At 46.1% G+C, this 23,277-nt stretch overlaps 1 protein-coding gene across 5 annotated transcripts; it reads right to left on the bottom strand.

Annotated features, from left to right (window-relative positions):
• Positions 1–11,945: 11,945 nt before the first annotated feature.
• LOC311116114 (histone-arginine methyltransferase CARM1-like) lies at positions 11,946–20,985 on the bottom strand. 5 transcript variants are annotated; one of them, XM_084191241.1, is made up of 16 exons: positions 20,602–20,985; positions 19,645–19,770; positions 19,437–19,543; positions 19,081–19,185; positions 18,796–18,906; positions 18,074–18,251; positions 17,386–17,476; positions 16,925–17,006; positions 16,303–16,388; positions 15,876–15,965; positions 15,593–15,730; positions 15,376–15,465; positions 14,959–15,056; positions 14,771–14,854; positions 14,144–14,212; positions 11,952–13,913 (listed from the first exon to the last, which is right to left on the bottom strand). In XM_084191241.1, the coding sequence occupies exons 1-16, from the start codon at positions 20,741–20,743 to the stop codon at positions 13,771–13,773; spliced, it is 1,740 nt and encodes a 579-aa protein (XP_084047367.1). In that variant the 5' UTR covers positions 20,744–20,985; the 3' UTR covers positions 11,952–13,770. The 5 variants fall into 5 exon arrangements, with proteins under 5 accessions (XP_084047368.1, XP_084047367.1, XP_084047366.1 ...); XM_084191240.1 differs by having other exon boundaries at positions 14,929–15,056; XM_084191242.1 differs by lacking the exon at positions 14,144–14,212 and having other exon boundaries at positions 11,946–13,913; positions 14,929–15,056.
• Between the last annotated feature and the right edge of the window lie 2,292 nt (positions 20,986–23,277).

Consider the following 23,277-nt stretch of genomic DNA (forward strand, 5'->3'; position numbering starts at 1 on the left):
CTTCCCACTTGTATTTGTATAGCCCAACAGACTAGTGTCTGATAACGACCAGAATGTACCACAAAGAAAGCGGGGTTTAAATTTCTAAACGATGCGATGGGTTCAATGAATTGCGAACTCAACTGAAGGCATGTTTGACAAAATGCACCTTTTGACCTGTCAGTGTTTTGGAAATCAGCCAATCAGATGGTGTCGTGCGCCAGCCGTGGCACGCGACAGCAGCCAATAAAAGGGTTTCAAACTGACAACTTCTAAATTGGTCAAAATGAACTATTTGGGATACAATTTTACTCAACAATATAAAAAATAAAATAAAAAGACAGTTGATCTATTCTAGGGTCTAAATTGATAGGATTTAGATTATAATTCTGAGTTATAGGACGCTGTTCAATAATAGCCTATTGTATTAAAATATCACACCTCTTAAAATTCAAAACTGCTTCGACTTCCTTGCTGTTCAATACTACCACCAATAAGTTAGTAACATTTCTCCTGGCTCATCGAATCATTAGTAGAGAAGGAATGTGTCAAACTATTCATCTTTATTAATCACATTGAAAAACGAATATATAAATCAATGGAAACGACAAAGGGACAATATTATAAGACATACAATGGAAACTACATAAACAGCCATCCTACTGAAATGACCAGTCCAGGCGAGGACCAGGGGGGGCAAACTGGAGCCTCTCTGCCCCCACATCCAAGCACTCTGACTGGGCATCACTCTCACTGGACCTGGGGAGGTGGAGGGATGGGTGGATGGAGGAAGGGAAAGGTGGGTGGAGGAGAGATTGGCGGGATGTGGAGTTGGAGGGATGAGGGTGGAAAAATTGGGGTTTGGAGAGAGGGATGGGGGATGGAGGGGAATCCGGGATTAGAGGAATGGGGAGATGGAGGAATTTAGTTACAGTCAAATATATACACACACACACACAACAATCTACAACAATAGTCCATCTGTAATCATATAAGATCAGTGATTACCTCAATCACTAATAATGATTTTCCCTTTGGGGATTAATTGAAGAAAGAGGGCAAAGAATGAAGGAAGGAAAGATGGATTTAAACAGTAACTAGGTCTACGTCTCAGATGACACCCCATTCCCTATATAGTGCACTAATTTACAAGCCCTGGTGCACCAAATCGGGAAACAGGGTGACATTAGGAACAGAGTCAGGACATGTCTGGGCCTGACCTGCAGCTGTAGGGCAGTTGGAGGGCAGAGTAGAGCTCTGGGGTGCTGGGGGTGTGAACTTTGACCCTGCCGTGGCCCTGCCGAGACCCCGATGACCCTAACCAGGGCATGAACCCAGACTCGGCAGAGGAGGGCGTGGCCGGGCGGCAGCCGGACAGGATCATGTGATCAGAACCTGAGAGATCTGCGAGTACACACACACACACTTGAATCCCCTGAAGTGACTAAAAGACGACGCTATAGTAAAACCTGTTAGTAAAGCAAAAAGTATAGCTAAAACCAAACTAGTAAAGCTTTTGCAGCTATCTAGAAGTATGTAATGTTCATTGTTGATTATAAAACGGTAGTTGGAGCCCTGAATGCTGATTGGCTGAAAGCCGTGGTATATCAGGCCGTATACCATGGGTATGACAAAAAAGTGCAATTTACTGTATTCATTCCATTGGTAACCAGTTTATAATAGCAATAAGGCACTTCAGGGGTTTGTGGTATATGGCCAATATACACACTACATGACAAAAGTATGTGGACATCCCTTCAAATTAGTGGATTCGGCTTTTTCAGCCACATCCGTTGCTGACAGGTGTGTAAAATCGAGCACACAGCCATGCAATCTTCATAGACAAACATTGGCTGTAGAATGGCCTTACTGGACTTTACCAACGGAAATAGGCAGTAGAATGGACGTTCAACTTGGCACTGTCTTATGATGCCACCTTTCCAACAAGTCAGTTTGTCAAATTTCTGCCTTGCTAGAGCTGCCCCGGACAACTGTAAGTTCTGTTATTGTGAAGGGGGAACGTCTAGGAGCAACAACGGCTCAGCTGCGAAGTGGTAGGGCACACAAGCTCACAGAACAGGACCGCTGAGTGCTGAGAGTAAAAATCGCCTGTCCTCGGTTGCAACTCTCACTACCTAGTTCCAAACTGCCTCTGGAAGCAACGTCAGCACAGTAACTGTTCGTCGGGAGCTTCATGAAATGGGTTTCCATGGCCGAGCAGCCGCACACAATCTTAGGATCACCATGCACAATGCCAAGCATCGGCTGGAATGGTGTAAAGCTCGCCGCCATTAGACTCTGGAGTAGTGGAAATGCGTTCTCTGGAGTGATGAATCACGCTTCACCATCTGGCAGTCCGACAGACAAATCTGGGTTTGGAGGATGTCAGGAGAACGCTACTTGCCCCAATGCATAGTGCCAACTTTAAAGTTTGGTGGAGGAGGAATAATGGTCTGGGGATGTTTTTCATGGTTCGGGCTAGGCGCCTACAGCATACAATGACATTCTAGACCAGCCAAACTCAATTGGCGGACTGCGGTCTGGGTCCGGACCCAGAGAAAGGTCAATCCGGACGGGACAACATCACATTGTTATATAAAAGTAAATACATTATTTTTAGACAGCTTAAAAAAATTAAACGGGTGCAGTGGCCTCAAACTCAGCAACCTCTCGCTCTCTCTCGAAGCAACGCCCACCTCTACTAGTTCCCTGTCTAATCCAATCGCGTGGTTATATGTAAATACAAGAGGCAGCGTTTTACCCAATCACATTAATCAAAATATCCTCAGCGGAACCTTGGGACAAGCAGGCAGAAAGAAACAGAAATATCTGACTGCGGTTCAACTGTGAATATCACAGATAGGAGCTTAGTTACCAGTATCTTTGTTAATATGGCTTGTTCAAAAAAATTTAAACTTTACTCTGAAAACCGTATATTCAAAGACGATTGGACGGAACAGTATTTATTCATTCTCCCCGAAACTAGCATAAAACCAATGTGATGATATGCAGTGAGTCCGTAGTTCTCGTGAAAAGTGCCAGTGTTAAGCGCCATTATGACACCAGACATAGTAAATTCGATCAGACGTATCCTATGAACACGGAGGTGAGAACAAACAAGATTAAACAACTCAAATCCCAATATGAGAGGTCCACCAAAGTCCTTTTCAATTCCCTGACAGCCCAGCAACGTGCAACGGCGTGTTCACTGAGGATAGCTTGGGTTTTGGGAAAACACAAAAAAACATTTTCAGACTCTGAGATGGTAAAATAATGCGTGTGTGAAGTTGCTGACACCTTGCTTGAAGGTAGACAAAAAGATGAGGTCAGTGAAGAAAATGTGGCTTTGAAGGATCAGGTTGGTGATGGTGACCCTGTCCCTTTCTGGGGAAAGATGGTGCCTGCAGCGGACGTCCCTGTTCGCTAGAATCTGGCACTAGACATCCTGACTATGTTTGGCTCCACATACAGCTGTGAAACAGCCTTCTCCACAATTAACTTTATTAAAAACAAATACCACACCAGGCTCACCAATGAACACCTGCACCAGTGTCTCAGAGTTGCTCTCACACCAATTGTGCCAAAGTTCACAGCATTGGCAGGAGACAGAAAGTGTAATTTCTCTCATTAATGCAGGGCAAGGACCAGACTGACTTATATATTAATATTGCATGGCCCACAGTGACGTTCTGTGCATTCAGATTATTATTTTTGTTCAACTCTCCTTTGTTCTTCAGAAAACATGCACTTTATTTTAATAAAATACTTTCTATTTTTTTTTTATTCAAGGCCCATGTACAAATGGTTCACAGTGCACTTTTTGCACAGACAGTTATGCAACCACTTTTGTTCTTCAGAAATGTTGATGCAATGTTGCACATGTTTACATTCAAAATAAGTTGTATATTAAATGAGACTAAGAATTTGAATTAATTACATTTGATATATCAACTAAGTTGTAGACGGCTATGTTTGTTACTACGCTGTACCACAGTGCCGATAAAGGACAATATCCATCCGGATCTTTGCCACCTAGGAAATTTGTGTCACTGGACCTTCTCAAATAGTAGTTGAATACCCCTGCGCTAGACGATTCTGTGCTTCCAACTTTGTGGCAACAGTTTGGGGAAGGCCCTTTCCTGTTTCAGCATGACAATTCCCCCGTGCACAAAGCCAGGTCCATACAGAAATGGTTTGTCGAGATCGGTGTGGAAGAACTTGACTGGCCTGCACAGAGCCCTGACCTCAACCCCATCAAACACCTTTGGGATGAATTGGAACGCCGACTGCGAGCCAGGCCTAATCGCCCAACATCAGTGCCCGACCTCACTAATGCTCTTGTGGCTGAATGGAAGGAAGCCCCTGCAGCAATGTTCCAACATCTAGTGGAAAGCCTTCCCAGAAGAGTGGAGGCTGTTATAGCAGCAAAGGGGGGACCAACTCCATATTAATGCCCATGATTTTGGAATGAGATGTTGGACGAGCAGGTGTCCACATAGTTTTGGTCATGTCGTGTATGTATATAACATGATATATGCTGACTCACTGAGGACGGTGCTCTCTCTGCTGTTGTGACGCTGCAACGTCTTCCACAACGGACAGTCAAACAGATACTGCTGCTTCACCACACAGGCCCTCTGCTGCTCAAACTCACACCTCTGCACATGCAGACACACACTGTAAATACATAATAAAATAACCACAGTCTAACAACACTTCACTAACCACCCATTCCTTTAATCTTTCAATCCAAGGAGCCTGTTTTCACTCCCTCCCCCCCCTCCTTTGTGGCTCTCCCTTCCGGTCCCTCACCTCGTGGCCCAATCGGATGGCGGCGTCGGTGAAGGCCCGTCTCTCCCTCTGGAAGCTCCGCTTCTGGAGTTCTAGCTCCGCCCAGCGGTCCTGAAGCCGCTCCCACTCTTCCAGGAAGTAGCAGTCTGTCAGAGCGGCCGGGACCGGAGTGATCACACTGTCCTGGGGAGAGGAGGGGAGGAGGATGACATGGAGAAAAGGGGAGGGAAAGTAGGTAGAGATGGAGGAGAGGAGAAAGCGAGAGAAGGGGGAGAGAGAGAAGGGGGAGAGAGATGAGCAAGTAACCGTCCGAAATGTCAAAGCTTGCCTTAGCTGCCAAAGTTAATGCATAGACTAGCTCAGCGGGTTAACATTCTTGTGGTGCACGGGTTTGAACCCAGCTGGTCACATACTTGTGTTTCTATGAGCCCCAGTGTGTGTCGGTTTCTTTAGTAACGAGCTGTACCATTGTAATGTGGGTTGGTTTCTTTAGTAATGAGCCGTAACATTGTAGTGTGTCGGTTTCTTTAGTAACGAGCCATAACATTGTAGTGTGTGTCGGTTTCTTTAGTAACGAGCCGTAACATTGTAGTGTGTGTCGGTTTCTTTAGTAATGAGCCGTAACATTGTAGTGTGTTGGTTTCTTTAGTAACGAGCCATAACATTGTAATGTGGGTAGGTTTCTTTAGTAACGAGCCATAACATTGTAATGTGGGTAGGTTTCTTTAGCAACGAGCTGTAACATTGTAGTGTGTGTCGGTTTCTTTAGTAATGAGCCGTAACATTGTAGTGTGTTGGTTTCTTTAGTAACGAGCCATAACATTGTAATGTGGGTAGGTTTCTTTAGTAACGAGCCATAACATTGTAGTGTGTGTCGGTTTCTTTAGTAACGAGCTGTAGCATTGTAGTGTGTCGGTTTCTTTAGCAACGAGCTGTAACATTGTAGTGTGTGTAGTCCACCTGTAGTAGATGCTGCTGCAGTTTGACCAGCTGTTGACTCTGATCCAACTCTGTCTCTAGCTGAGCCAAGAGCTTATCCTGGTCAGTCCCCACAGCCACGTGACCTAAACACACACACACTGTCAAACCCCTGTAGTAACATTGTTTTATTCATAAACTAATTCATGTTAATCTCCTACTAGTCGCTGTGTGCGTCCGAAATGGCCCTATGGTCAAAAGTAGTGCACTACATAGGGAATATGGTGCCATTTCGTGCCTCATCCCCCCCTCACCCTGACTCAGGAGGTTCCCTAGTCTCCTCTGCACACCCTTCCATCCATGGACCACACCCCCTGTCACATGGTCGCCCAGGGACTCCTCTGATTGGACCAGCATCTTGTCGTCGTTAGGGTCCTCTTCCTGGTCACCTACAGTGTCCAATAAGGTCTGGGGGAAAAGTTACAAAGTAGTAGCTTTAAGCCAATCAGCTCAATCCTCTCTCGCAACCATACCCAGTGTTGGGTCCAGTTGCCAAACGTTGCTGAATATTGCAGATAGAAATGCCATAAATAGACTTTACATTATTCCATATTTCTACATGTCGGAAAGGCATGTTAGTTCTACATAACATATTTCTATCTGAACGTTCCAAAACATTGTGTCCTGCTGACCATGCCCAAGTTCCAGTTCCCATCCATAGCGCCGTTACTCCAGCCCCAAGACCCTACTCATTGAATGGTTACAGATCTGAAGGGACTTAATACAAGGGTTGATAAGTTGTTGCTTTTGCTGTACTGCTTTCACCCATTTATTCCTCTCAGATCTGTGCACTAGGAAGGGCTGTAGGGGCTAGGGCAGTGTTTCCCAATCCTGGCCCTGGGGACCGGAAGTGGAACCAATTGTGTTAGTGCTAAGGCCCCCCTTTTGGTGGAGACCACTCCCCAGGACCAGGAAACACACCGGGAGGGAAGTTTCGCCTAGCTACAAACCTAGGACCAGCATCCCCTCCCCCAATCACAACCTTTACCATTAGTGGGGAAAATGCAAAACAGCGTCTAGGGCCACCTTCACCTCTGAGCTATAGGAGCCGTCTAACCTGCTCCATGTCTGCTCTGAGCTATAGGAGCCGTCTAACCTGCTCCATGTCTGCTCTGAGCTATAGGAGCCGTATAACCCGTTCCATGTCTGCTCTGAGCTATAGGAGCTGTCTAACCCGTTCCATGTCTGCTCTGAGCTATAGGAGCTGTCTAACCCGTTCCATGTCTGCTCTGAGCTATAGGAGCCGTCTAACCTGCTCCATGTCTGCTCTGAGCTATAGGAGCCGTCTAACCCGTTCCATGTCTGCTCTGAGCTATAGGAGCTGTCTAACCCGTTCCATGTCTGCTCTGAGCTATAGGAGCTGTCTAACCCGTTCCATGTCTGCTCTGAGCTATAGGAGCCGTCTAACCTGCTCCATGTCTGCTCTGAGCTATAGGAGCCGTCTAACCCGTTCCATGTCTGCTCTGAGCTATAGGAGCCGTCTAACCCGTTCCATGTCTGCTCTGAGCTATAGGAGCTGTCTAACCTGCTCCATGTCTGCTCTGAGCTATAGGAGCCGTCTAACCTGCTCCATGTCTGCTCTGAGCTATAGGAGCTGTCTAACCTGCTCCATGTCTGCTCTGAGCTATAGGAGCTGTCTAACCCGTTCCATGTCTGCTCTGAGCTATAGGAGCTGTCTAACCTGTTCCATGTCTGCTCTGAGCTATAGGAGCCGTCTAACCCGTTCCATGTCTGCTCTGAGCTATAGGAGCTGTCTAACCCGTTCCATGTCTGCTCTGAGCGCGTGCAGTAGAGTGGTGAGTTTGTGTCGGAGCTTCATGGCCTCCCTTAACTCCGCCTCTCGCCGCTCCAGCATCACACGTAGCGCCGCCTCCTCCTTCCTGGGGTACATTAAAATCAGGTACATTAGTGCTAGGCTGGAACAAAAGCCTGCGTCTCAATCTCCTGGATCAGAATAGGTGACCTCTGGGGTCCGATTTGGGGACAACCGGAGTCTACAGCCCCAGTGGTCAACTATGGGCCCTGGTCTAAAGTAGTGCACTATAAAGGGAACAGGGCGCCATTTGGGACGCAGCCTCCTACCTTCCGTTGGTCCCGGCTGGTCGGTCTCTCTTCACCTGGCCTCTGGGCACTGGGTTCAACAGTTCCATGGCTACAGAGAGAGAGAAAGGAGGAGGGAGAGAGACACAGAGAGAGAGAGCGAGAGAGAGAGAGAGAAAGGAGGAGGGAGAGAGACACAGAGAGAGAGAGCGAGAGAGAGAGAGAGAAAGGAGGAGGGAGAGAGACACAGAGAGCGAGAGAGAGAGAGAAAGGAGGAGGAGAGAGACACACAGAGAGAGAGAGAGAGAGAGAGAAAGGAGGAGGAGAGAGACACAGAGAGAGAGAGAGCGAGAGAGAGAAAGGAGGAGGAGAGAGACACAGAGAGAGCGAGAGAGAGAGAGAAAGGAGGAGGAGAGAGACACAGAGAGAGCGAGAATTTACAAAAAAACAGAGCAAACTAGAATGCTATTTGGCCCTAAACAGAGAGTACACAGTGGCAGAATACCTGACCACTGTGACTGACCCAAACTTAAGGAAATCTTTGACTATGTACAGACTCAGTGAGCATAGCCTTGCTATTGAGAAAGGCCACCGTAGGCAGACCTGGCTCTCAAGAGAAGACAGGCTATGTGCACACTGCCCACAAAATGAGATGGAAACTGAGCTGCACTTCCTAACCTCCTGCCAAATGTATGACCATATTAGAGACACAGACTTCCCTCAGATTACACAGACCCACAAATAATTTGAAAACAAATCCAATTAGGATAAACTCCCCTATCTATTGGGTGAAAAACCACAGTGTGCCATCACAGCAGCAATAGTTGTGACCTGTTGCCACAAGAAAAGGGCAACCAGCGAAGAACAAACACCATTTTAAATACAACCTATATTTATGTTTATTTATTTTCCTTTTTGTACTTTAACTATTTCCATAATATGACATTTGAATAATGTTTACTGTTAATGTTTTGTTTATTTCACTTTTGTTTATTATCCATTTCACTTGCTTTGGCAATGTTAACATATGTTTCCCATGCCAATAAAGCCCTTAAATTGAAATTACATTGAGAGAAAGAGAGAGACCGAGAGAAAGGAGGAGGAGAGAGGAAGAGAGAGAGTTTGAAAAAGAGAGAGAGAGTGAGACAGTGTGTGTGTAACACAAACAGAATGGGTAAGAGAGTGATTTAGGTAGGTAGAAGGCGAGTGATAGAATGGTGTGTGTGTGTAAGACTGGGAGAAAGTTAGAAAGATGGAGTGATATAGAATGTGAGAGGGCACATTAAGTGAGAGAGAGGGTTAGACAGACATCCTTACAGGCGCCTCTCTCTCTGTGTCTCTCTGTGAGTTGGCTTAGTCTCTCCTTCAGTCTGGCGCTGTGCTGCTCTTTACGCCTCAACTCTGACCCCTGCTGGCTACACCGAGACTGCAGGCTGGAACCCTTCAGAATGTGTGGTTGTGTGTGGGGTTGAAAGAGATGAGAAGGGGAAAAGGTTATTCATCAACATCGTCAATATTTTCCATCAAACTCATGATACATTACACACACCTTCTCCCTCTCTCGCCTCAGTGCATCCTGTAGTCTGGCAACGTGCTGGTCTCGCTCAGACAGTTGCTCCTGAGAAGAAAAGACAGAAGTTGTTAACACACACAAACACACTATTCTAGCGCTCTCATTCTCACCTGACTGACTCTCAAACCCACACAAATGTTTCTTTGTTAAGCACACACACACTAGCTTACCCCAAGGGAGGGCCCGATCTCCCTGTGCTCGTCCCTGCCGGTCCACCAGGAGGCATGGAGAGACAGGTCACTGAGAGGTGGGCTAGGCTCCCCATGGAGGAGGTATGTGTCCTGGAGGTCTGGGGAGAGAGAGAGGGAGGGAGGGAGGGAGAGAGAGAGAGGGAGGGGGAGAGAGAGAGAGAGAGAGAGGGGGGTTGGATGGTGGTGTGAGCGGAGTGAGGTAGATAGGGAGGTAGAGGTAAGACAGGAGGGAAAGAGGTATATACAGTGCTGGACTTGGACTGAAATAGATTCCGGTACTAATTTTGGGTGCCAGTACTGATTATATTTAGGTGCAGGAGCTCCACAATACTTCTGAGCTAATATTCTGTAAAAGGAACAGGAGCTCAAGCAGTAGAACATGTGAGGTGCCGGTACTCCGCTCCGGTGAGCTCCTGCCCAAGTCAAGCACTGGGGTATATAGATGCAGAAGTGAGAGATTGGGAAGGATGGTTATCATGAGTGTAGGGCCACGTTCAGTAGATTGTCCTCCTATATCAAGATGTGTGTCTTAATATACAGCTTTACCTGAATACTCCTGTCCTCTTCTCTGAGGCTGGGACCATGCTGCCCGTCCCTGCCCCCGTCTATAAGCCATCTGGGTCAACATTTATGAACATTTACTATCACAAAAGGTAAATACCTTAACAGGTATTCAGGTGTGTGTACTGTAGGTGTTGTGTTTGCAGTTTTACCTGAGCGGAGAAGTTTTCTGCTACACTGGCAGCCATCTTGAATTACCACCTGGCAAGTGGCAACCAGGTGCTAGCATTTCAGCTAATCAATAACCTCATTAATTGACAAGCTCACAGCACTCTTTTTTCATACTGTTTGGTCGTGTTTCTCTGCTCAGACGTTGGTGACGCATACCAGATCTTACAATGCCTGGATAGGTATTTTACGTACACTATATATACAAAAGTATGTGGACACCCAAAGTAGTGGATTTGGCTATTTCAGCCACACCCGTTGCTGACAGGTGTGAAAAATCGAGCACACAGCCATACAATCTCAATAAACTAACATTGGCAGTAGAATGGCCTTACTGAAGAGCTCAGTGACTTTCAACGTGGCAATGTCATAGAATGCCACCTTTCCAACAAGTCAGTTCGTCAAATCTCTGCCCTGCTAGAGCTGCCCGGTCAACTGTAAATGTTGTTATTGTGAAATGGAAATGTCTAGGAGCAACAACGGCTCAGCCACGAAGTGGTAGGACCCACAAGCTCACAGAATGGGACCGCTGAGTGCTAAAGCGCGTAAAAATCATCTGTCTTCAGTTGCAACACTCACTACCGAGTTCCAAACTGCCTCTGTTAGCAACGTCAGCACAATAACTGTTCGTCGGGAGCTTCATGAAATGGGTTTCCAAGGCCGAGCAGCCGCACACAAGCCTAAGATCACCATGCGCAATGCCAAGCGTCGGCTGGAGTGGTGTAAAGCTCATTGCCATTAGACTCTGGAGCAGTGGAAACGCGTTCTCTGGAGTGATGAATCACGCTTCACCATCTGGCAGTCCGACGGACGAATCTGGGTTTGCCGGATGCCAGGAGAACACTACCTGCCCGAATGCATAGTGCCAACTGTAAAGTTTGGTGGAGGAGGAATAATGGTCTGGGGCTGTTTTTCATGGTTTGGTCTTGGCCCCTTAGGTCCAGTGAAGGGAAATCTGAACACTACAGCATACAATGTGTATCAGCTAACCACGTTATAGCAATCTGATGCCCAACAGCACAGTTGATGACATAGCACGCAACCATCGGTTGATGCATGCAACGTCTGAGCAGGGGACGACCTATGTGTGCAAAACAATTGGGGAAATGGAAGCTATTTTGATTACTGACAATCCATTTAAAATGGCTTGGAATAAAATGATGTACTGTTGGCCTATAATAGTGTGTAATGTAAATGTTGATTGTCTATATCAAGGGTTGCAAACTCATTTCCTGGAAGGCAGTAAAGTACAAGGGAGGAGTGAAAAGCAGCAGATACTCCCGGAACGGAGTTTGACACCCCTGCTTTATATACTAGGGCAGAAGGATTCAACTATTAACCTACGAGGAGCCTGCTGGTTTTCTGTTCTACCTAATAATTAACTGCGCCCACCTGGTGTCCCAGGTCTAACTCAGTCCCTGATTAGAGGGGGAACAATGAAAAAAATGGAGTAGAACTGGTTTAGAGGTCCAGAGTTGAGTTTGAGGATTCTAGGGCCTACAGTAAAGTATCAACATATATCACCATGTCCCTATGAAATGGATGGGGCTCATCTAATACTTAATACTGCCATGAGACAATCCACATACATTAGAAATCTGAGAATGCACACAACTATATATTAGGAAGAATCCATACAATATATACAGATTAGAAAGCCGATTAGTTCTCCAGCGATGTTTAATTTCCCCCTTTGGAGGGCCTTTCTGTTTTATCTTTATATTTTTTTGGGAAATGGAAGAAAACAATTAAATAAAAACTAAACTAAACCATTAACATTTAAGACCATTTGACCAAACAGAAGATGGACTGAGTCTTTAGCTCAGGGATGGGTAACTCCAGTCCTCTGAGTGTCACACTTTTGCCCCACCCACTTGGGAGCCAGGCCAAACCAATCAGAATGAGTTTTGCCCCACAAAAGGGCTTTATTGCATACAGAAATGCTCCTCAGCACTACCCCCTCCTCCTCAGACGATCCCTCAGGTGAAGAAGCCGGATGTGGAGGTCCTGGGCTGGCGTGGTTACACGTGGTCTGCCAAATTCTCAGAAATGACGTTGGCTGCGGCTTATGGTAGAGAAATTAACATAAAATTATCTGGCAACAGCTCTGGTGGCTATTCCTGCAGTCAGCATGTCAATTGCACGCTCCCTCAACTTGAGACATCTGTGTTATTGTGTTGTGTGACAAAACTGCACATTTTAGAGCTGCCTTTTATTGAACCCAGCACAAGGTGCACCTGCGTAATGATCATGCAGTTTAATCAGCTTCTTGATATGCCGCACCTATCAGGTGGATGGATTATCTTGGCAAAGGAGAAATGCTCACTAACAGGGATGTAAACAAATTTGTGCACAAAATTTGAGGGAAATAAGCTTTTTGTGTTTATGGAAAATTGCTGGAATCTTTTATTTCAGCTCATGAAACATGGGACCAACACTTTACATGTTGTGTCTGCCGGGAGACTCTGTCTATACCCTATATAGCGTACTACTTTTGACCAGAGCCCTAACGGACCTGATCCAAAATAGTACACTAGGGAATATGGTGCCATTTGGGACATCCTAGGACGTTGCACGAAGTCTCTCACAGTTCCCGCTAAACACTTGTTAAACAGCTAAAATATTATACCCTAAACACCATATAACAGGGGCCCTATTCAGTAAGGTGACATGTTTCCTTTTTTAACATGACAGACATAGTAGTGTTGCATTTCTATCAGCAGCGATGCACCCTACAGAACCGAACCCCTGGCTAGTCTAAAGCTACTACAAACCCCAACCTACAGAGACAATCTTGTGTCCCGATTGGCTAAAACCTGGATCACCCTCTCTCCCTTGCAGCTGCCGGTCGGCTAGACACTCAGACCGTTTGCTTTGATTGGTCGGTTGAATCGGTAACCTGGGGTGAAAGGTCAGGATTCAAGAATTTATCGATCGGGACGTTCCGTCAAAAGCGACGGGCTGGGGAAGAGGGGAGTGATTGGTAAAACTTCACAGAAGCTCAAAGTCCTTTCTGTCCTGCAGGAGGCTGTGTGTGTGTGTGTGTGTGTGTGTGTGTGTGTGTGTGTAAGTTTCTAAAACCCCTATAGCAACAGTAAGTACATAGGATCCTTATAAATGTTTCTATGTGGGCTGTGGATACATAAACATAATTGTTACAAGCAAACACCTTTTAGTCAGCCTCAGAATGTGTTGGGACGAAAGGAGATGTTTAGCCAACATTACTTAAACCTATCCACGGTTGCAATTAAGTGGGAATAAGTAGGAAATCAGAAAATGTGGGAATTCTACAACGCTAAACCTAACCAATCCTTTCAGTGTCTAGTTGATTCTGGACCGGGCCTGATAGATCAGGGATGAAAGAATGGAGGGATGAATGGAGGAGTGAGGGACGTCCATATTATCAGTCCGTTTTGGTTTCCTTCCAGCTGTTGGAAGTCCAGAGAAGTGGAGGAAGGAGGGGGACAGGAGAGAAGAGGTTGGGAGGACTTAGCTCCCATAGTGCATTGTATTGCTAGGGATTGCCATGGGAGACGCCATGGAGATGGAAGGCCCGCCCATGGTGAACTGGCTGTTGTTGTTGATTGGGTAGTGAGGACTGTTGCCGGGCCCTGATTGGCCAGTCACCGCTCCTGAGGAAGAGAGAAACAGGAAGTGAATTGGGGTCTTCAAAGAACGGTTAGGGCCAGTTTCCCGGACCCAGATTAAACCTAATCCTGGACTAAAAAGCACTTTATCTCTAAAATAAAACACAAACATTAAAACAACTAATGTCAGGCCATACATTAGCTGAACTGTCGACCAGACTGGAAGACATTAGCAACAGAGCTGTAGCTCTGTAACCATGGTGACACTCACTCACCCTGGCCCACTCCTGTACTCATGATAGACCCAACTCTAGAAGATGTATGGTTCACTACCCCTGTGTTCACTGCCCACACACACACACACACACACACAGAGGAGATAATTCACAAATTGGCCAATTTTATTTGGATCAACAAAACACAGCAAAACCAATATACAAAAGGTCAGTTACAGATGGATTATCTGGAGTCAAACATATAGATACAAAACTGCCATTACACGCAGCACAGCACAGTTAGGTTTGCAACATTCCAGTAACTTTCCCGACATTTCCAGAAATCCCAGTAGGAGGATTCCCGTATTTCCTGCTTTTTCCGGTAATATTCCAACTGGGATTTCTGGAAAAACTGGGAATTTGGGGAACATTTCAGATATGTTGTAACCCTATACAGCAGGGGTATTCAAATGTTACCCTGTGAAGTCTAGACTACTGCTGGTTTTCTACCTGGTAATTAATTGCACCCACCTGTGTGTCCCAGGTCTAAATCAGTCCCTGATTAGAAGGGATGCATTTTAAAAAAGCAGTGAAACTGGCTTAGAGATCCAGATTGGGATTTGAGGGCTATATAGCACAGCACAGTAAGGAGGGTAGGGATTGGTCAGTCACACACACATAGCGTACCAAGAGGGATGAGATTGTTGTGAGACACTGTGGAGCCCATGCCACCAATGACTGTACTGAGGTCATACGCTGCAGGCATCCCTCCTGATAGACAGAGAGAGAAATTAAAAACAGGAAATAAACAATTCTGTATTCACCTGTGTGTGTGTGTGTAGTACCTGATTCATGCAGTGTGTGTGGGTGTGTACCCTGGTTCATGCTGTAGACTCCTCCATTGTTCCACATGTTCTCTGAGGGGGAGGAGTAGTGAGAGCCTGGGGGCGGGGCTGACGTGCTGCCTGTGTACCTGCGGAACACACATGTCAACCAATCAGATGGGGACATTGTGCTAAATATCCAAATCAGATGGGGTCGGTGGCGGCGAGCTCAGGGACAGCCAATCATATACAGAGGACTTGAAGATGTCTATCAGGGAGAGAAAAGAGGAGGAAGAGGAGATTTTAGAGGATGAAGAGAGAGAGAGACAGACAGTAGGAGAGAGAGAACAGAGAGACAGACAGTAGGAGAGAGAGAACAGACAGTAGGAGAGAGAGAACAGAGAGACAGACAGTAGGAGAGAGAGAGAAAGGGAGAGCGTGAGAGGAGCGGTATAGAGTGTTTCTGACCTGAAGAATGGGTTCTTGAGATCCAACAGGTTGCTTGACTTGCTTCCTGTCTGGTCCACCTGGGCCACCATGCTGATGTCATAGCTCTGTCTGAGTGCACAGGTCAGATTAACCCTTTAGGGTGGGGGTACCTTTGCAGGTGTGTGTGTGTTCAGTGTGGGGGTTTACTTTTCAGGTGTGTGTGTGTGGTAAAGTTATCCGGGTGTGTGTGTCTCACCTCTTGTTGGCGATGAGCGTTGCGGTGCCGGAGAGGGTGTCTCCTGCCTTGGTGAAGAGAGGGGACTGGAGCAGACAGCGGACCTGGTACCAGTGGGTTAGAGGCTCCGTAGGGGAGGTGGAGAGCCACACTGTCACCCTGGACACACACACACACACACACGGTTAGATGAACACACAGGCACACACAAAAGATGAAGGACAGCAAGTCAATCAAGACTGACAGAGTTTACATAATACCACACGGACACACACACACACACACACACACACAGGGGACTCACGCTGAGCCGATGAAAGCCACGTCGAACCAGAAGGCCAGACCATGGACCAGACCTGATGTCATCATGTGGAACTTAAAGGGAATCTCCATCCTGAGATGAATAAAGAAAGAGATGGAGGTTTAAGGAGGAGTAAACTCTCAGCAGTATCCTCAGTCACCACAACCCTCAGACTAAACACAACATCAGGGCCTGTATTCATAAACCGTCTCAGAGTGCTGATCTAGGATCAGGTCCCCCCCTGTCCATTCATTATAATCTAAAAAAGGCTAAACTGATCCCGGATCAGCGCTCCTACTCCAAGTCTCTTTCTGAAGGAGAGAGAGGAGGGGCAGATGTCATCATGTGGAACTTGAAGGGAATCTATCCTGAGAGAGAGAAGAGCTTTCTGAATACAGGCCCTGAAGGAGAGAGGAGGTGATGGACTCACCTGTGCAGATCCCCCTCTTTCGCGTCCAGGAAGTTGACGGTGTATTTGACAGACTTGGACATCAGGATACGGATATCAAAGGTGTCCTGAGAGAGATCATTACATTTATGTAATGGATATTTTTTTCATTATATATATATATATATTTTTTTCTTTAGTATTATAGCTACTATTCTTATTGTTGTCTGTTCTTTTCATAATTGTTGTGTATCACTTCGCTTTGGCAACATTCACCTTTTCATTCATGCCATTAAAGCATGTTGAATTTGAGAGGGAAAGTTGGTGTAGAGAGAGAGAGAGAGAGAGAGAGACAGAGAGAGAGAGAGAGAGAGAGACAGAGAGTGAGAGAGAGAGAGACAGACAGAGAGAGAGACATAGAGAGACAGACAGCGACAGAGAGAGAGAGACAGAGAGAGAGAGAGAGAGAGAGAGAGAGAGAGACAGACAGAGAGAGAGAGACAGACAGAGAGAGACAGAGAGAGACAGAGACAGACAGACACAGACAGAGACAGACAGACAGAGAGACAGAGACAGAGACAGAGAGAGAGAGAGAGAGAGAGAGAGAGAGAGAGAGAGAGAGAGAGAGAGAGAGAGAGAGACAGAGAGAGAGAGGAAGTCTCACCACTATGGGTTGTCTGAAATACTCATCTACTGCAGCTTCTCTCAGTGATGACAGATCAACACCATGGAACGATGGCTGATACCTGAGAGACAGAGCGGGAGAGAGAGAGAGACCGTGGGAAGTGGGTTTAGTTAGATGACTTAGTGACAGTTAAATATTTTTGTATCGTTGTAACAAAGGCATGGTGAATTTGCTTTCTCGCTCCCCAGCAATACTTTCCAGGTAAAAACTGCTTTAAAAATAAAGTAAATGTAAGTGTGTTTGTTCACCAGAAGTTAGCCTAAGAACACAATACTTTCCACATGTAAAAAATAAGCTTTGAAAATAAAGTAAATAAAGTGAAAGGTTATTTACCAGAAGTTGGAGAAGTAAGAACTAGGCTAGTAAGAACATGTGTCTCTGTCTAGGTGTTAAAAGGTGTGTTGACTGGAGCTTGTTAAATGAAGTCAAAGGTTATTCACCAGAAGTTGGCCTTGGTGAACTGTTCCATGTATAACTGTTCGTCTGTGAAGGGAGCCAGGTGGACGTCGCCTAACGTGGGGAACATGTTACCTAGGGGACGAGGGAGGGTTACCATCGGCAAAACACCTGGATACGCGTTCTACTAATTCCATTTCCTCCATCCCCATCTTTCTTTCCTCCCATATCTCCCGTTCTCCATCTCTTCCTCTCCATATTACCATTGAGCCGTAGGAACTTCTAGGCGTGTAGGTAACTCTCCAGCATTCTCTCTAACTCCCTCTCTCATCTCGCTCCCTCTCTCTTCTCTCTCACCGTTGGGCTTGAGGAACTTCTAGGCGTGTAGGTAACTCTCCAGCATTCTCTCTAACTCGCCAACTTCTTCCATCCATCCCTCCCTCTTCTCTCTCACCGTTGGGCTTGAGGAACTTCTTGGCATGTAGGTAACTCTCCAGCATTATCTCTAACTCCCTCTCTCATCTCGCTCCCTCCCTCTTCTCTCTCACCGTTAGGCTTTAAGAACTTCTAGGCGTGTAGGTAACTCTCCAGCATTATCTCTAACTCCCTCTCTCATCTCGCTCCCTCTCTCTTCTCTCTCACCGTTAGGCTTTAAGAACTTCTAGGCGTGTAGGTAACTCTCCAGCATTATCTCTAACTCCCTCTTTCATCTTCCTCTCTCTTCTCTCTCACCGTTAGGCTTTAAGAACTTCTTGGCGTGTAGGTAACTCTCCAGCATTCTCTCGTTGAAGAGCATGTATCCCATGGGTTCAGAGATGATGATGTCCACCTGCTCTGGTAGAGAGATCTCCTCCACCTTCCCTGCTATCACCACCACACGATCCCCCATACCGTTGGAGTTTACCAGCACCTACACACACACACACACACACACACACACACACACACACACACACACACACACACACACAGGGGGTTAGTGTGTGTGTGTGTCACAGGAGGTTGGTGGCACCTAAATTAGGGAGGACGGGCTCCTGGTAATGGCTGGAGCAGAATCAGTGGAATGGTATCAGATACAAACACATGGCTTCCTGGTGTTTCATACCATTCGCTCCGTTCCAGCCATTATTGTGAGCCGTCCTCCCCTGGTGTGTGTATGTGTATGGTAGGGTGTGTATGTGGTAGTGCGTATGTGTACGGTAGGGTGTGTATGTGGTAGTGCGTATGTGTACGGTAGGGTGTGTATGTGGTAGTGCGTATGTGTACGGTAGGGTGTGTATGTGGTAGTGTGTATGTGTGTGATAGTGCGTGTGGTCGAGGAGGCCTCTCAGTGTAGTCTAATTAACAACAGCTTTAGCACTAAGAATCACCATAATAAAACTGATCACAGCCAAAGAAACAAACCGACTCTCGTACCTTTTGCGTGGTAGTTAGTGTGTGTGTGTGTGTGTTACCTCTGCATGCTGAGCCATGGTGCTGGCCTCCACAGCGTAGACCTTCCTGGCTCCGGCCTGCGCCGCGAAGAACGACAGAATACCTGAACCACAGCCCACATCTAACACCACCTAGAACGAGGGGGAGGGAGGAAGAGGGGGAGAGAGGAAGAGGGGGAGCGAGAGAGGGGGTGGGGGGGGGGGGGAGAGCAAGAGAGGGGGGAGAGCGATAGAGAGATCACAGATCATTGGATTGGCAGCACACATCTAAATCAGTCACTGTGTGTGTGTTTGTGCGTGTGGTACCTTGTCCTTGAAGTCAACGTGGTTCTGAAGGATGGCACGTTGGTAGGTTCCAGTCCGAACATAGTCCTGCATCATGTTCTGCTGCTGAGAGAGATAGCCATAGAACTGGAGGGAAACAGGGGTCAAAGGGCAGAAGGCAAAGGTCATTGAGGCCAATCGGTCAAAATTCAGCAGTTATTTCCAATGTCTTTTAGACTTGATAACTCTGTGTGTGTGTGTGTGTGTGTGCAGTGGTTCAATGAATTTTACGGCAAAGGGTGTGTAAACAGCGTTTACTTGCGTTACCCCTCCAATACACCACTGTGTGTGTTGGACCACTCACAGTGGTCCCCCGCAGATGTGTGTGCATTTCTCACCTGAAAGTATTGCACGGCAGAGGACTCTTCCGTCCTGTCACTGAAGACGGAGTGTTCTGCATTGTGGCCCCGGCAACTCTTCAGAATATTATAGAAGGAACTGAACTCTACACAAACACACACAGTTAGACACAGACTGAACATCACCACTGATGAGGCAATCATTGCACAACTTCTGTAAACATCCACACACAGACCCACACCCTACCTGCAGGTGTGGAGAACTGTAGCAGGACACTGTTGCAGCCCAGCGTGATGATGAAGGACTGTTTCCCCACACGACTGCATTCCGTTTCCCTGGACAACGAACACTTAAAGACTGAGGTCTCATCTCCTGTTGACAAACCATCAGAGACAGGTAAGATATAGCCACACACGGCAATATTTCCGCAGGAAAGTATAATTAAAAACTTTTCAAAGCACTGGTAGTGAGTTCCGATTTATATCACCTGAAGTATGCGCAGAACCGTGTAAACACGTGCAAGAGCTTGGCAAGTAAGCCTGCATGCTTGATATACATTTGAACACACTAGTACCAGCGCTTTGAAAAGTTGATTTAATTATACTTTCCTGTGTTGTCTCATATTCCTACATGTAATGGACCAACCGCACGGGTAAAGTAAGTTAAATATAATTGTATTCAACACTCTGGCATGCAGAGGTCGAGAGAGGAAACTTTACTGATCACAACGACTCATTTATGCCCAATAATATAATTAAATTAAATTCAACGTCGGGTTTCCAGGCTAACTGACCGGCTACTCTACAATGAATATTTGTAACTACAGGACAAAGCCACCAAGACGCATATAGGCATAGCCAGCCTCAAAATTAGCATGCTAGTTAACTAGCTATCTCATAACGTTAATAAGATAATATTTTACATGTACTGTATCGATAGTGGGAATAACCACCCAATTTCTACAACAGCAACATTTGCTTGCTTTGAAAAACACATTTTCGGTAACTTGTACTATCCCAACGCACCGGCCCATCACAGTGAAATGCTACCTGGTTAGCTAGATGCTAATTAGTTAGCCACCGACTTACTCAACCCTATTCATTCTTCATAGCATCGTGAAGGGGTCTCGGGCTACCACAAGGTAAGCGCTAGCTAACTCGCGGATAATCAACACGCCGGGAGCTGGTTATAGCAGCTACTTACCGTTGGAGAGATTTAGGAGAGCCGTGTCTGGGGTGCTTTTAACCTCCAATCTCAGGGGCTGTTGCTCGGAGTGTCGCTGGATCTCTCCGTTCGCGTCCCCGATGGACCGCAACCGCACGCAGGGAAACACCGATACCGCCATCTTCGCTTCTGGCTGCTTGACTGGTTCGTCGGCTCACACTTCACGATCAAGCAAACTACGGTGCTGCTCACTACTGCTACCCCAACAGTCAGTCGGGGCATAACAGAAGCTGCATCTTGAGAAATACCAAGGCTATATATCCTTGTTTCTCAAACCTGGGGGATAGAGGATAGTCTAATGATGTATATGTACACTAGATGACTGTTTTGAAGCCAACGCCCGTAGTCTGCGCTCCAGCGGGTATATCTCACTGGTCATCCCCAAAGCCAACACCTCCTTTGGCCGCAATTCCTTCCAGTTCTCTGCTGCCAATGACTGGAACAAATTGCAAAAATCTCTGAAGCTGGAGACACTTATCTCCCTCACTAACTTTAAGCATCAGTTGTCAGAGCACCTTACCGATCACTGCACCTGTACACAGCCCATCTGAAATTAGCCCGCCCAACTACCTCATCCCTATATTGTTATTTATTTTGCTCATTTGTACCCCAGTATCTCTATTTGCACATCATCTCTTGCACATCATTCCAGTGTTAATACTAAATTGTAATTATTTTGCACTATAGCCTATTTTATTGCCTTACCTCCATAACTTGCTAAATTTGCACACTGTATATTATATGTATTTCTGTTGTATTTTTGACATTGTTTTGTTTTACCCCATATGTAACTCTGTGTTGTTGTTTTTATCGCACTGCTTTGCTTTATCTTGGCCAGGTCGCAGTTGTAAATGAGAACTTGTTCTCAACTGGTTTACCTGGTTAAATAAAGGTGAAATAAAAAAATAAAAATAAAAAACGCACCTCCATCTTGGCACTCCCCCGCCGTTGTAAAACATATTTTGGAAGCTATAGAAATACAATGTCTACTGTTGTTTTTGCCACCTGTATTCTAGTACAGACACCTTAATGCATACTATTAAATGATACTTTGTGAGCTAAACAAAACAACAAAAACATTTTCCTTAAAGTATAATTTGTAGAAAGTATTAATGTTACTGTTCCCACTACAACAACAAAAATACTTACATGTAATAGTGTCCTTGAAACATTTAATTGAAATACTGTAGAATTTCAGTTGTTCCTATGGAGGACTGCTCCTTCTGGGGAGTGCCAATATGGCCGACCGGTGGCTTCAAAGCCTATCATTGGCAAATACATAGCATCGGCAATCCATGGTTTATATACATCATTGGGGTAGACTGCTGGACTGTTCCTTTACACAGTACCCTGTCCTGTTTATTCTGTTTAGCCTTAGCCCAAACGTTATCGCTATTACCAGTTGTTGTCTTAGCTCTCTCTAATAACACCTGTGACTGCTTTATGCATCTCTCCCATGTCAATTATGCCTTGCCTATTGCTGTTTGGGTTAGTTCTTATTATACAATTTCACTGTAGAACCCCTAGTCCCTCTCAAACTGCCTCAAATAGTTCCTTTGTTCCACCCCCCATACACGCCGAGACCGGCTCAATCGGTGCCTCCAGTGATGCTATCTCTTTCATTGTTACCCAACGCTTAGGGTTACCTGAACTGTACTCATATCCTTCCATATCCTTTTCTGTACATAATGCCCTGAATCTTTTCTACAACGCCCGGAGAACTTCCCCCTTTATTCTATGTACCCAACGCACTAGAAGACCAGTTCTTAAAGCCTTTAGTCGTATCCTTATTCTAGTCCTCCTCTGTTCCTCTGGTGATGTAGAGGCTAACCCAGGCCCTGCAGCCCCCAGTATCACTCCTACTCCCCAGGAGCTATCATTTGTTGACTTCTGTAACCGTAAAAGTCTTGGTTTTCTGCACGTAAATATCAGAAGCCTCCTTCCTAAGTTTGAGTTATTCACTGCGTTAGCACACTCCGCCAACCCTGATGTTCTAGCAGTGTCTGAATCCTGGCTTAGGAAGGCCACCAAAAATTCTGAAATTTCCATCCCCAACTATAACATTTTCCGTCTAGATAGAACTGCCAAAGGGGGTGGAGTTGCAATCTACTGTAGAGATAGCCTGCAGAGCTCTATCATACTATCCAGGTCTGTGCCCAAACAGTTTGAGCTTCTACTTCTAAAAATCCACCTTTCCAGAAATAAGTCTCTCACTGTTGCCGCTTGCTACAGACCCCCCTCAGCCCCCAGCTGTGCCCTGGACACCATATGTGAATTGATTGCCCCCCATCTATCCTCAGAGTTCGTATTGCTTGGTGACCTAAATTGGGATATGCTTAACACCCCGGCCATCCTACAATCTAAACTAGATGCCCTCAATCTCACACAAATTATCAACGAACCTACCAGGTACAACCCTAAATCCGTAAACATGGGTACCCTCATAGATATCATCCTGACTAACTTACCCTCTAAATACATCTCCGCTGTCTTCAACCAGGATCTCAGCGATCACTGCCTTATTGCCTGCGTCCGTAACGGGTCCGCGGTCAAACGACCACCCCTCATCACTGTCAAACGCTCCCAAAAACACTTCAGCGAGCAGGCCTTCCTAATTGACCTTGCCCAGGTATCCTGGATGGATATAGATCTCAT

The sequence above is a fragment of the Coregonus lavaretus genome (assembly GCF_964263955.1).
Source record: "Coregonus lavaretus genome assembly, contig: HAP1_SCAFFOLD_288, whole genome shotgun sequence".
In the NCBI taxonomy this organism is placed as follows: domain Eukaryota; kingdom Metazoa; phylum Chordata; class Actinopteri; order Salmoniformes; family Salmonidae; genus Coregonus; species Coregonus lavaretus.

Bases quoted from the DNA above. Each gene is read 5' to 3' on its own strand.
- LOC311116114 (XM_084191240.1), bottom strand. From the start codon at position 20,743: ATGGCGGTATCGGTGTTTCCCTGCGTGCGGTTGCGGTCCATCGGGGAC. The intron at 16,389-16,924 runs GTGAGACTTCCT...GATCTCTCTCAG, and splicing joins ATTTCAGACAACCCATAGTG to GACACCTTTGATATCCGTAT. The intron at 14,213-14,770 runs GTACGCTATGTG...GTGTGTGGGCAG, and splicing joins CAACAATCTCATCCCTCTTG to TGAACACAGGGGTAGTGAAC.